Source organism: Haplochromis burtoni, unplaced genomic scaffold (genome assembly GCF_018398535.1).
Source record: "Haplochromis burtoni strain Fernald_Lab_line unplaced genomic scaffold, NCSU_Asbu1 Contig_20, whole genome shotgun sequence".
Taxonomy (NCBI): domain Eukaryota; kingdom Metazoa; phylum Chordata; class Actinopteri; order Cichliformes; family Cichlidae; genus Haplochromis; species Haplochromis burtoni.
The window spans coordinates 103,694-118,411 of record NW_024582381.1 but is presented as its reverse complement, the minus strand read 5'-3'; the positions used below and the strand labels follow the sequence as shown (position 1 = coordinate 118,411).

Below are 14,718 nucleotides of genomic sequence, written 5' to 3'. Positions count from 1 at the left end.
TAATAAGACAACTTAAAAGTATCGACTAGTTGCCAGGTTTGAGAGGATTACAATAGGAACTGAGGTGAATGTGAAATTAAATGTCTGGAGGCAGGAAATGAGCGACAATGGTTATTATTTTGACAAGTGAAAATAAAACAAGATTTCAACAATAACAATAATAATAAGCTAGCATCAGGAAAAGAAAAAAAAAAACCCCAGTCCTGCTGAGCTCAATATTTCAGTTTCTATTTCTTTGGTCATTCTTTTTTAATTTAGTTCCCTTTTTGTTTCGGTTTGGTGGTTTAAGTTGTTAGTAGTTGAGACACAAAGACTAACACAAAACACTGTCGGCAGGTCTTCCTCCCGATGAGCTACTGTTACACCGTCAACTGACCGCAGAGGAAGATGCCATGGTTCTCAGCCTCAGACAGGTGTGAAGTCCGCCTTGTTCCACAAGAGGCCGCCATGTTCTAACACAGTACGACCAAACATATTCAGTGCTGTACTTTGCATCCCAGCTGTGGCTTACCTCACCTGGCTGTATGTGGACGTGACATCATCTTAATCAGCACAAAACCACTCACAGTGAACCTCCTGTTGTTACTGTATTTAAACCTGATCATCTTTGCTCTTAATGACGATTTAACTAATAATGATAATGTTAGTAAATATATCAGCATTAGTAAAAATACAGAATAATTGTGATCAGGAGTTACTGCTGTACAGGTAGGCCTGTGTTTTAAAAGGTTTTCCAGGTTAACGACTGGTTTCCAGTTTATTCAACAGAGTCATCAGTGGTTAGAATGAGACTAAAGTTAAATTATACAAAATTCCTTCCCTCTTCCTAACTTCCATAAATACTCAGCTCTTAAACTGGACTATAATTTTGAATAGTTTCTTACGTCGCTCTTTTTTGGTCAGAGGGCCCGGTGGCGCCAGTGAACGGCAGCCTCACCTCTGTCAGTGCGCCCCAGGGCAGCTGTGGCTACAATGTAGCTTGCCATCGCCAGTGTGTGAATGTGTGTGTGAATGTGTGTGTGAATGGGTGAATGACTGAATGTAGTGTAAAGCGCTTTGGGGTCCTTAGGGACTGAGTAAAGCGCTATACAAATGCAGGCCATGCCATTGACCCTAATGCCTGTCATATTTTATGTATAGCACTTTGAACTAAACGTAATTGAAATAAACGTGGATCATTCTGAAAAATTGAGAATATCTAAGGCTTCTTGCTGCCTTTTCCAATTAAAAGCAATTAGAGTGCAAACTGAACTGAACACCCAGCCCCTCATCATCTTCTTCTTCATCCCTTCACCATTTTTCTGTTTTTATAGCTGCTGAGCATGAGAAACCCAGACACAGTGGATCTACCATATATGAAACTAAGAGAGGTGAATGCCTCCTGGAGCTGCTCAGCCCCTCTGTGGTGTGTTGGGTGAATGTGTTGCAAACATCTTACTGAAAAAAACATGTTCTTTGTGTAAAAAAAACCCATTGATTTCAAAGGTTCATGTGAGGAGGAGTTCCTTGCTGCTGCTGGGAATGTCTGAGTGACTCAAGCTGTAAATACATAGATATGAAAAAGGGAGGCACTAAATATAAACATGACATTTGGAGAGTGAAACCTTTTTCCATTGCGTACTGAAATGTGGCAACAACCTTTCAAGTAGCAAAGGAAAAAGTCAAAGACCGCCTTATTTTCCATTGAAAATGAGGATGCAGAACATGTTGTGAAATGTTTGTTTTACACTGTTACTATGTGCCGTCTCTGTCTTTCTCTTTTATCTCTTACGTGAAGTCTTGTGCACATCACTTGACAGACAACCAGGTGACAGGAAACATAAGGCTGGACATTACATTAGCTACATTACAGGCTACATTAGCCATCTTTGCTGCCCTTTTAGCTCCCTCTCGTAAACCTAGTGCAGCAAATGTGTCCACAGTGTGAGATTCTTCTGTAATTGTCCAAAGTATTAGTACGGCTTGAACTAAACTTAAGCCAACCTAACAAAATAAGTATAAAATCAAACTGTGTTTTTCTGAAAATATCTTGAGCACGCATTCAGGTCAACTCTGAGAGAGGGGCTGGAGTACATCTTCTTGTACTTGTGTTGTGTTTTCTGTAAATAAATCTAGCTGCTGAGGTTTTCAGAAGTACTGTTTTAGTGCTTTGAGCCATCTTTAGTGCAATTTCCATCTACATAATGATGTTACTTCAGCAGATTTCCTGCTTAAAATGCTGTCTCTGTATGATCCTCAAAAAACAAACTGTCCTAGTTGCCTTATATCACCTTTTACTTGTAGTTTACTGTGATCTCAAAAGGACCGTACACGACTCTGTAGCTGTGGTTTGCATTTTGTATTGTCATCACACAATCTGATTTTTCACTTTTTGGGCACATTCCAGTGTGCGCTGCCCTGGCTCCGGTGCTCTCCTCCAGCACCAGCTTCCTCTCCCACCCTGGCCGCTACTGAAATAGGGAAGACATGATTAGAAAATGCTCAACAGCTGTGCAAAACCAGCAAACCAACATTTTGAACTCACTGGTCCACTCCTCCCCTGCAGTCGAGCCACCAACCACACCCTGATGCATTTACTCTTCATTTCATTTTAATAATTAAAAAAGAAGTACAGAGTTTGGTTCTTCCTATAAGTAGACAAAACATCTGTAGATGAGGTTGAGGAGGAAGAAAAAGTAGGGGAGAGAGATTGTTTATTAACAGGTTCTATACAGGTTCTATCAAGTGAGGAGGGTTTCAGGATCCCAGCAAACTAAAAACGTGACAAAAAGTCAATGCTGAAATCTGGACACCTTAACTTTTATGGTGATTCACACTTAGTTACAATTAAAAATGCTTGCAGGTAACCTGCACACTAGTCTCCTCTGCCTTTTGAAATGTAAGGATGTGTGGTGGAGGACAAAGATAAGACTGGCCATGGTAACTACTCTTTTATTTCTGCAGGTGAAAAGTGCATGAATAAACAAAATACAAGATGTGCTCAAACACAGGACAGACTAATACGTTTTGGGAAGAAAAACACAATGGATGGCAAAAAGCAGGAAGTAAAAGAAGAAGAGAAGACAGAAGAAACAATTCTAAAACAGGAAGCGACCCAAAGATAACAGAACTACACTGAGAAACTGAGTAATGCTAAACAAGTTGACAGGATGGCAAAAAGCAGAAATGAATAGAATAGAATACATAGCACACTTCGAGCTATGGGAGCTTCCTTTGACAGAAACCACGGATCTTTCCTTGTGTTGGATTAAAAAGTGTTCATCCAGACAAATGTGAGACAACAGGCTAGAAACTATGGTGCGACGTGCCCATAGACATCTGACACTTTTGTATAATTTTTTTTTTAGAGAAACTAAGCAGCAACATATCTTTGCACTCAGACTGTACCTTCAGGGATACAGTAGTTTTTCATTCAGAAGTCATTTAAAATTTACAGGGTTTTTTTTAATGGTTTTTACTCATTTTCTGTCAAATACATCCTGTTAAAGTGGTGGGTGTTCACTGAGCATGCCAAAAGGATCAAACCAGGAGGGCAGTATGTACAAGTTTTTATATTCTCTTGGCTCTGTATGATGTCACAGATAGGGCATACTGTTATATAGTTGTCTCAGCACACAGTTCAGGCTGAAAACCCAGCAGTTGAAAGCTTCTGTGTATGAGAGGCAACCAATCAGAAGAATGATTTCTTAAGGGGGGAGGAACTAAAAAAAAAAAACGTTGGGTACACACTGAGGGGTGGTACAAGGACCCTGTATAAGATAAATGAGGATTATTCTGAATTCTGAATTATACAAAGCTACTCTTGCAGAGAGCAGAGGATGTCCTGCGTAATCTAAATGAGCCTACAGTTATTACACCACCACCAGAGAACTTTAAAATAAACAATTTTTCCTCATTGCTTACTCGGATAAGGCCAAATGTTTGTTTTTGGTTTTTAACAATTTGACTCAGTAACATGAAGCACAGCCACCATGACACGGACGTCCCGTGATGTTTTATCCTTTATTCACAGTCACAGCCAACGAGTTCGACTGCTTTCTGCAGCAACGCCCTGCCTCACCTAATACAGCACATAGCTGACGTCATTAAAACCATTCCTGTTATTCCATTATGTGCATGTTTCTTTCAGGCTGCAGTCCAGTAGTTGGTGTGGTCATGACGAATGTTTTCTTTTATTAATGTGTTTTAATAACTGGGCGCATAATGTACAATTGAAAGCCTTGTATTGTGACTCTGTAGCTTAGTGGGTGCTGCTTTTTAAAAAAAGAGCGTTCTTGGAAGCAAATGGTGATTCGAAATGTATAAAGAACATAAAAATATATCAGTAAAACATTTATAGAAATAAGATGAGAGATTAAAGTTACTAATATGGTGATTCAGCACATAAAACAGTAGAATGAAAGTTTTAATTCAGGTTACTTCTTTTACCTCTGAGTGCGCTCTCAGTGCAGCTGTTTATTTCTAAGGTGACAGCTGCTCATTAGCGCTCTGAAACTTTAAACTGGATCCATTTAAACTTTAGATTTATTAAACTGTATTTCGGTGTATGCTCTGTGTGCCAGCAGGTGTCTTCCTGGAACAGTGACGCTATTGTCCGAGGATCTGATTGGTCAGCATGTGGTGATTTCTTATCTGTTGATATGTGAAAACTAACCTGAAGCCTGCACCAGGTAGCATGAATTCATCTTACCCAGGTAACTTCAGGTTTAACCTGGGATTTCTGTACTAAAAGGTGAATCACCCTAGTAACATGAGAACCTAATCTGTTCAGTGAGCAGGTTCAATCAGTTCTCCAGAAACAGCATCATCATTCCTGGAAGCTACCTCAGACCTCTATGAGGACAGTAGGAGGGTCAGGTCTTTGTGTTTATTACTGATGAACATCAGTCATAAATAATGATGCAACTGTATTTTTTATTTGCTCTTAGTGTTTTATAAGCATTTATATATGATCCTGAAACAGGACATCTACACTGATTTGCTGAATTATGAATGTAGACTAAGTCCATGTTTGAGTTCTGGTTTGTGAATGTAATCTTTACCCTCAAACCCTTTAAATGCATTTTACTCTTATATTTTTGTGATATTTATATATTTTTTAAATCTCCATTTAATCACCATCATCTGACGACGTCTTTGACTCGAGATGGTGACACTCATAGGGATCATTTTCTGTGGAAGAAGAGTCATATGATCATGTGAACATATAGGGGGTCAACTGGGGTATCCCAGCTGACAATATTAGAGTAAGTGAATCTAGATAATGGAAAAATACCGAGGGGATGTTTAACACCGTTCATAGTAGAGCTCTCCATGACAAATGTAAATGAAAGAATTGACAAACAAAAATGGCTAATCATCATAATTTCAACCATAAAATGTTAACAGCTAGACCAGGTCCCTTTATTTATGGATGCAATGCCTTTAAAACAGTTTTGTTTGTGTAGCCATATCAACAAAACAAACAACTCTAAGAAAAAAAAACAAAGTTTTCTATGAAGTTCCTTTTCTCTGAACAGATCTGGGTTTTTGTTCCTGGTATCATCACACCTGTTTGGCATGAGAAAAATGCAGGAACAAAGAGCCCTGTTAATCACACTGTTCACTAAGTAACTAAACATCAAATCTAAGCGTATTTTTGTGTTACATTGAACTGTGGGCTCACGTGTGTAATGGGTGTTCAGCATGGGATAGGTTGAGGTGTGGCTTTACATATAAAGAGTGGCAGGTGACAGGCGAGTCAGTGGATCAACTTTCTGGTGAACAGTAAGTTTAACACTGAATCTCTGCTCGTGATAATATGTACATATGTAATTTGTAATTTTTTTTATGTTTGAATATATTGTGTTTTATTTTCCGAACAGATTTTGGTGAACTCAAGGATCTGAATTTTGCAGTTTTGAAATGTTTGGTAAATACACAGCGCTCATCATGTGTGCTTTGCAGATTTGATTTTTCTTTTAGAATTTATATCCTAAAGATTTAATTTATGACTAATTCCAGGGCACGGACATCATGGACATGGCCACCATGGTCACCACGGCCACCACGGCCACCACGGCCACCATGGGCACCATGGTCACCACGGACATGGTAGTGGCTTTCTTAGTGGACTTCTCAACCTTGGCCTCAGGCATCCCGGAGTTGGTGGTCACCATGGGGGCTATAGTGGTGGCTATATGGGATATGGTAATGGCTATGGGGGATATGGTAATGGCTATGGGGGATATGGTAATGGATATGGGCACCACGGGCTCAATGGACACCATGGACACTATGGGCACCATGGACACCATGGACACCATGGACACCATCATCCTGGATGTTAAGAAGCGTAGGTGCAGACACAGGGGAGGACACCGGCACCTGTTCTGCCACAAGAAGGGGAGGGAATATCATGGGTAAGTCTGAATACTGCAGCAGTAAATATTTTATCCACAACAGGAAGTAGATGTTATTCAGCTGCAAGTGAAGCGTGACATGTTTGTGTAATACATTCTGAAAAAGATCACTGAAATTCTCTGTTATTTATAATATATGTTTGAAAGGTTATCACCATATAGCAGGTCAGCAAATATACACTTTAAGCCAATTTTAAGGATATTTTGAGGTCATAAGTGAAAAATAAACCCCTCATCCTAACCACTGAGTCAAAAAGAGTTTAGAATTTAGAATCAGCATGAGGAATTCACCAAATATTATCTGTCTCTTCTCCAGGACTCCAGCAGCTCCTGCAGCAGTGACTCTGACTAGATGAAGATGTCTGGAGGAACCTGCAAGGACACATTACTATCTTAGCCTTTCCTGTCTCATTTCTTTTAATGTTTACTTAAAAATAACTTTAACAGATGTAAAAATACATTAAACATAAAGAATATGTAAAACAGAATGCTCATTCACATATGAATAAAAACTGGATATCTGGGTTTGTGGAGTATCATTTTGAGCCTTGAGCTTTCCTTTTTTTTTTGCGCCTGTCCCGTTTGGCTCTTTTGCCATCAGAATTGTTGTCTAAAGGCAAAGAAAGATGCCCAACGGATTTACTTTACCAAATTGACCATCCCAGCCTTGCCGTAATGGTCCATTTGATTCACCTTTTATTGTTTATTTTATTTTCACTTACTGAATACGGGACAGACTTGACTGGGGGAAAGAAGGGGAGAAAGAAAGAGGGAAAGAGAAACAGCTGAGAAGAGGGACGGGGGAGAAGGGCAAAAGACAAAACCAAAGAATGCATATATCATCACCTGGATCACCTGCTGAGAAAGAAAAAAGAAAACAAGCAGAAGAGAACAAGAGTAATAGAATAAACACATCACAATGATATATGGGAATATGACAGTAAATACTAAATATTAAACATTATTGTGCAGCACATAAGATCAACAGAACACAGTGTGCTTTGAGGTAGGAGCCAAAAAGGGTGTAGTTTGTGGGTGTGATCACCCGTGTGTACACCTGTGAGCATGGACGCGCTTGTTTTTTTTTTAAAAGGTTCCTTCATGTAATGATCTGCTAGAGGGTGTGGGGGGGCCACAGCCCCGTCCTCCAGGGCATGAAGCAGGTATGGAGGAGATCAAAACTCCAGACATCCAGAGGCCCCCAGAACACAAGAGACCAAGGAAGACCAACAGAGGGGCAGCCGCGCCACTGTCCCAGAAAGAGCTGAGGAGAGTCCCAGATGAGGGCTCACTCAGCAGCCGCGGAGCAGAAGCCAGGGGGAGTTGCAGTGACGCGCCCGTGAGCTCCGCCGGCAGCCAGCCGCGCCTGAGTGACCGAGCCCCAGGCCGAGAGGCCGGGGGCACCCCACCTCCGAAGTGGCCCGAGCGAGCCCCAGGCTCCAGGCCCCGATAAGCGGCCGCCAAGGAGTGAGCCGGTGTGTACCTGGACGCCCATCCCCGGACACAAAGAACCACCAACGCACCGATGTCTGAGGGAGTCCGCCACTGGCAGGGGAAGTGGTGGTAGGGGGAGATAGGCCTCCAAACCTTGGAGGGCCTGAGATGTCCCCAGAGAGGTGGCGCCTGACACCCAACCTGACATATAGACACAGAAATACAGGCACACACAATACAAACATCCATTCCCACCCTCATGCTCTCATATGCACTTACTCCACACTCAACCAACGTGGAGACAGACATAAAGAGACGCTGTACACACGATCACACTCCCCAAGCGTACTCTACAAACCGGGTCTAGGTACCCTTGCCCCTGGAGGGGGGAACTGCACCCAGACCCAGGTGGTGTTACCCTTTTCCCTGCGGTGGGGGGAGGCAGACCGCCCCGACTCCGCAGCAGCAGGGAGGCCCCACACTCCAGACCGCAGTCGGACGGCCAACTCCTCCTCCTAGCCCCCCCGCTCCAGCAGGTCGCAGAGAATGGGGGTGAAGCCTTGAGCTTTCCTATGTTTGTTTTTGAATTAGAACATGACAAGAGTGGCTCAACTCTACCTGAGAAACTGAGCAAACTGCATTCTCACGGGGTAGCAAGCTGTCAGTCACAAGGCAGCTCTGCCTTAACGCAAAGCCTACTTTAGTGTCTCTTTGCTCTGGAACATGATTTTCAAAAATAACATTATGTTGTAGAACTAAAATCATCTGGAAATTGTTCACCGAATTCATAAATCAGAAGCAAGTATATCTGTGAAATCACGCAATTAAATTATTTTGCACCTCGCTGCCCCCTGCTGGTCATCAAAGAGAATGCAGTTTTTTTAGTGTTGGAAAACAAATTCATCTTTTTGTACACACACTTTGTGTAAACCTATAATCAGCTTCCGCTATATGGTTATCTTGTGTTGAAAAAATAAATATGAAAACTGATTATTCTTTTCTGGTCTGTTCAGTTTTTTTGTCTGATGTCCTTTTACAGAGCCAAGACTATTTTGGACATCTCCGTTTGGTACCAGTTAGCTCACCTGCTAAATAATGCCAAACAAAGAGAGCATATAACCCCAATTTTTTTTTAGCTTTCTGTCTCCTACAGGATCCAATTTAAACTTTTATTTTATGTTCTTAAGTCACTTAACACCCAAGCCCCTTCTTACCTGCCTGAGGTCCTTTCTGTTTATGCTCCAGGAAAAACCATGAGGTCTAGCTCAAAATTAATGCTATCCATCCCACGGACTAATCTCAAATCTCGTGGCGATAGAGCCTTCTCTGTGGCAGGTCCCAGACTTTGGAATAGTCTTCCTCTAAATATTAGACTTGAACAAACACTTGATTAATTTAAATCACTGCTAAAGACATATTTTTATGTCCTGGCTTTTAACACACAGCTTTATGCAGCATCGTCTGTCTGGAAAAGTGCTATATAAATACATTTGACCTTGATCAAAAAAATGACAGTTTGAGGCACTTTCACATCAGCAGACCAGCAAATTGTCTCTATGTTTTGAATATAGTCTATGGAACAAGATCGGACATTCCAATTGTAACACAGCACAAACACAAAGGCTGTGATTTGATGATGATTCCCTAATTTCCCTCAGGATTAATAAAGTATTCTGATTCTGATTCTGATGATTTATTAGTAGCTGCACCAGACACAGATCCTATGAAATCCATCATTGTGTTTGCTGGGATTAATTTAACAAATGATGGCATGACATCTTGTGGTGGGAGTTCAGGCTTGCCCCTGATGATGTAAGATGGATTTCATAATAGAGGTGTGGCTTTATAAAACGGCAGGGTCAGCTGAACGCTGTGTCTGTTGATCTGCAGTGCAACACACAGTAAGTCCATTCGTGGATATGTAGGAATAATTACCATGAAATATGTGTTTATGCATCTGGTACTATTTCTAGTTTTATGGACAAAAGTCTGTTTACGAGTGTGAACTTTCCTTCTGATGAGAAGTTTATAGTAATTATACTGTGCTGTGGCTTTCTTATATATTCATTTCATTTGTTCATACATCGTATGATTCTATATTTTAACCGGTTTAAAAACATTTAACTAAACTTTTGTCTTTTTCAAGGTGGATTTTTCTTTTTATCCGTCTTCTCTGAGTTATCATTACAATTAAACTTTTCCCTTACATTAACAGGTAACGGGTGACACCAAGTTTTTTGAGTTTCTGGTTTTAGATCAGATCATTTGACATGTTCAGGCATAACAAAGGTAAAGAAATCACTTTTATTTCCTGATTTCTCAGTTGTTTTTGTAAATATTAATTCATTGAATTTTAAGGAGCAAAATTTTATTTTTAAAAGGAGGATGTCAACCTCATCCAGTGCCAGGAGGATGTCCACCAGGCCCTGCCCCACCACCTTCATGTCCACCTCAGCCTGGTCCATTTGGATGCTGTCCAGTGACCTCACCTTGTGGAGAATCTGGAGGTCATGGCCACGTGGTAGGACCCGGCTGCGGATCTACTCATGGACATGGTGATGGGCATGGTCATGGCCACGGTCATGGACACCACGGTCATGGACACCACGGTCATGACCATGGACATCATGGTCACGGGCATGACCATGGACATCATGGTCACGGGCATGGACACCACGGGCATGGCCATGGACATCATGGTCACCACCACAAGCATAAACATGGCCACAAGCATGGTCATTGCCACAAGAAAGGAAAAAAGTGTCATGGGGTAAGAAATGATTATTTATGCAACAATGTACATTTTGCTATGCTATTAGATCTGCTTTATATTTTCTTTAGTTACTGTAATAAAAAATACTCAACAATATTAGAGGGAGAACCAAAAGACAGTCCAAAGATCACCTATGAGCAGCACTTGATGAGAGTAAGTTTTGTTCTAAGGGGAAGAGACCTCGGGCAGAGTCCCTGTAGCTGCATGTGTCTTCATTTATAATACCAGTGTCAAACCTATGAGTAACTTAATAGGTTTGCTCAAATTCATGATCACACACAGATTTTGACACAAATCTGCGGCTTCCCGCAGCTCCACACAACCTAAGACTTATTGTTTTGGTTTTCACGACTAGTGCTTTAGAGTAAAGGTTATTAAAGCCAGTGTCCCAGCTGTGAACATTCGGGAAGGGAAAGGCTACGAACAGGGTAGAATTCAGGAGTGCAGCACTGCACTACTGAATAGCAGTTCAAACAGAGGTGAGGTATGATGACACTAGCAAGTTTGCGCAATCCTTCCTGAAAACCGATTTTCAGTGAAGCATTTTATCCAAGTGTAACTCACCAAGTATCGACTTTCAACACTGATGTTTTTATAACTTGCTCAGTCTTGTCTGAATTTGTCACAGTTGGTCACACTGAGCCAACAACCTTGATGATCTGATGCCATCACTTTTACAGTAACTTAGAATGGAGGATATAAAACTGAGATTAAATCAGTGTGCTAGATACTTTCAGAGTATTTAAAATATCTTGTGTTTATCCCTCCTGCAGTCCTCCAGCAGCTCCTGCAGCAGTGACTCTGACTAGAAGACTTCTCCATGGAACACATTCCACCTGGAAATCTTCGTGACACATTACAAAAATCATTTTTATGATGTAAAAATCTTGTGTTTACTCAAATATAAACCTGTTTTTGGCCCAAGAAATGCAAACACACTTTTAGATCATGTAAAACACACAGTGAGCCTATAATGGTGACTTTGTATCTGTCTCTGTGGTAATAAATTTGAATTTGAGAACAAAGATGTATTTATTTTCTTTATGGCCTCTTTCTCACTTTCATATGTGTCCTGTTATAGTGGTGGGTACTCATATTAAACATGATCCCTGTGCAGCCCCTGCTGGCCTAGTGGTGCATGAGTCTTTGTGTGCTGCATAGGCTTAACTACTGTTTATCTATACTTGAGAAGGTGCAACTAAAATCTGTGTGCAGCTGTGTTAGGAGGACCACTCCTAGATTAGCTTAGGTTATTAGGCTATTTGATTAAGATCTGCTGACTGTGGATGCCATTGAAGCACAGATAACTCATTGTCATGCTTAAGAAACCAGTTTGAGAGTATAGTATATTTGAGAGTATTTTGTCATGTGGTGTGTTAACATGGTGGAAGAAGGTGGGCACACTGTGGTCATAAAGGGACGGCATCAAAGCTCCGGCAGGTTGTGGTGTTTAAATGATGCTCAGCTGCTAGTAGAGCCTCTGGCTCTTTTACAGCAGTCAACGTGCTGACGTGAAGCAGACTTTAAATAAATGTAACAAGCAGAGGGTTGTTCCTAACAGTATCTGAGTTAAATTATGATCATTCAAGTGTTTTTTGTATTATACTAAATCAATCTTAAAAACAGTCAGTCCCCACATTTGTGCCACTTTATATTTGACCTCAGCTGTTCTGCTTCCTCTCTGTGCCTTATCTTTATTTACTCAGGGCAGGTTGGACCTTTGTTCAGTGCTGTTTTTCTCCTAACTGTTACACACCCTGCAGCTCCCAGTACAGCCACTTTAATTCAGTTTTTATCACAGTTTATGGTTTCTTTTGTGCCATTTAATCTGTGTACTGCATCCTGTGGATGGAAACTTTGTGTCTTAATTCCAATGGGTGGTGCATTTTTTATATCTGATTACAACAAAAGTGTGTTCAGTGCACAAGTGAGATTAATGTCACCTTAAGCCTGGAAATATTAATTTCTGTGAGAAAAGAATCATCTTACGTATGAGTTTAGATTTCAGGGAAATGCAGCAGACATGTCTCTCCCAATATTACATGTATTTGTACTTTCTACCCCCAAATGACACAATGAAAGAAGTCAAGGACTACTTCTGAATTGCAACGTGGTGCTTTATTTTCATGATTAAGAAATTTCCATCACAAACCAGTGCAGAATTCAGCAGAAATGTAACGTGTCTCCTTCAATAATAATATGAAACCGATGTGCCTGTGTGTGTTGACTGTGCATAACGTCTGTGCAGATGCTCAGCTTTATAAGCATCAACAGGTGACACCAAGTATTCAAAAGTTTTGCAGGACTGCAAACGATTAAAAAAAAAAACTCTAACCACAGGGCAAAATAGATCATGTGGGTCTGTGGGTGTGCACCCTTATAAAATCTAGTTTGCTGACTGTATTAATGATTGGACACACACACCCATGTAGGTCATAAAACAGAAAATAGTCTGATAGGAGTTCAGACTCGGCCCCTGCTTCAGGTTCAGCTGCACATAAAAAGCAGCAGCAGGTGACGTCTGCATCTGCAGATCTGGTCTCAGCACTCGGTATGTTCACCTGTGATACACCTGTGATACACCTGTGATACACCTGTGATACACCTGTGATACACCTGTGATACTCTTGTCTTTGTGTTTATCAAAGATTTTAATTTAAAATCTGTGTTTTTATTCTTCAGGACCTGCAGTTTCTCCTGGTAACGCAGCAAAATGTACGGACACAACCAAGGTAAACACGACTCTTTTAGATCGCCCCCTCAATCATCACCTTGAACTTACAGCTGATTCCTCATTTCTCCTTTTTTTTAGGCCCACCTGGTTACCCGAACTATCCTCCGCAGGGGGGTTGCCCTCCGCAGGGGGGTTACCCTCCACAGGGGGGTTACCCTCCACAGGGTTATCCTCCAGGGACTGTCCCACCAACCTGTCCTCCTCAGCACCATGGGCCACATGGAGGACACGGACATGGGCACGGACCTGGTTCTGGTTGTTGTCAAGGCCAAGGATCCTGCCAAGGGCACGGGCACGGACATGGACACGGACATGGACATGGACATGGACACAAGGACAAGAAAAAGGACAAGAAAAAGGACAAACATAAGCACAAGCACGGTCACAAGCATGGCCACTGTCACAAGAAAGGAAAGGACAGCCACGGGGTAAGACTGATTGCACCGAACCACAAATTCAAAGTGTGACATATAACATAAGAAATTTGTACAACACAACCAAATTGTGGACTTGCAACTCACAGGAAAACACAGAAATGTATTTTTCATAGTGCTTTTGCAAAACTTGCAATACCTGCATGACAGCCTTTTTTAAATGCTAGATAAACTTTGACAAACTGAGCTTCTCGTGAGTTTTGATGAATAACACGACTCATGTTCTCTGTTGTAGTCTTCCAGCAGCTCCTGCAGCAGCGACTCCGACTAGATGGAAAAAACCCGGAAACCTTCATGCTCCTGTCTCATCATTTTGAGCTTTGACACAGTTTTACTTAAAAAAAAAAATCAGTCCAGCTTTTGTCAGAAAATAATAATAATCTAAACTTTGATAGATACCAAATGAATCATCTGTCAAGTTACTTTAGATCATTGTGAGCTTTAACAAGCATTATTTTTATCCAGTGTTTGTCAGCAAAGAAATAAAAGTGATTTCAGTGCATGGTCAGTTTTTTTTTTTAAATTAATCTCACCCTGTCTTGTTTTTATACAATATCCCATATCCCTTTGTTTTTTTTATTGGTTTTGTTTGACCATATAACCAAACTTTATTTACCCAGGTGACTGAACTGATTTGATCAGCCACACCTTGCTCACAGCGTTGCTCCACACCCTGAAACTTCCACTGTTGTGACTCTTATCTCATGATAGCTTATGCAAATCAGCCGTTTACATGGAAAAGTTCAGACCTGCTGCCTCTTGTTTTTGCATGTAGAAATGTTACTGAAAGGTGCACACTCACTCTGTGGTGAAGATAAATTCATTCTTTATTTAAGCAGAAAAACTGCTTAATGTAAATATAATTTGAAGTTTAACACAAAAAATATTAGCAGAAAAAAAACTAAATTGATTCCACTTCAATGTGCTTATTTTTTTTTTCTT

The 14,718-nt window shown here is 41.0% G+C and overlaps 1 protein-coding gene across 1 annotated transcript; it reads left to right on the top strand.

Moving 5' to 3' along the window:
* The first annotated feature begins 13,045 nt into the window (after positions 1-13,045).
* LOC102292532 (kininogen-1) lies at positions 13,046-14,278 on the top strand. Its single transcript, XM_005939849.3, has 4 exons — positions 13,046-13,159; positions 13,291-13,340; positions 13,421-13,770; positions 14,012-14,278. Exons 2-4 carry the CDS (start codon positions 13,322-13,324, stop codon positions 14,045-14,047), a joined length of 405 nt encoding a protein of 134 aa, XP_005939911.1. The 5' UTR covers positions 13,046-13,159; positions 13,291-13,321; the 3' UTR covers positions 14,048-14,278.
* The last annotated feature ends 440 nt before the right edge of the window (positions 14,279-14,718 follow it).

Bases quoted from the DNA above. Each gene is read 5' to 3' on its own strand.
- LOC102292532 (XM_005939849.3), top strand. The intron at 13,771-14,011 runs GTAAGACTGATT...TCTCTGTTGTAG, and splicing joins AAGGAAAGGACAGCCACGGG to TCTTCCAGCAGCTCCTGCAG.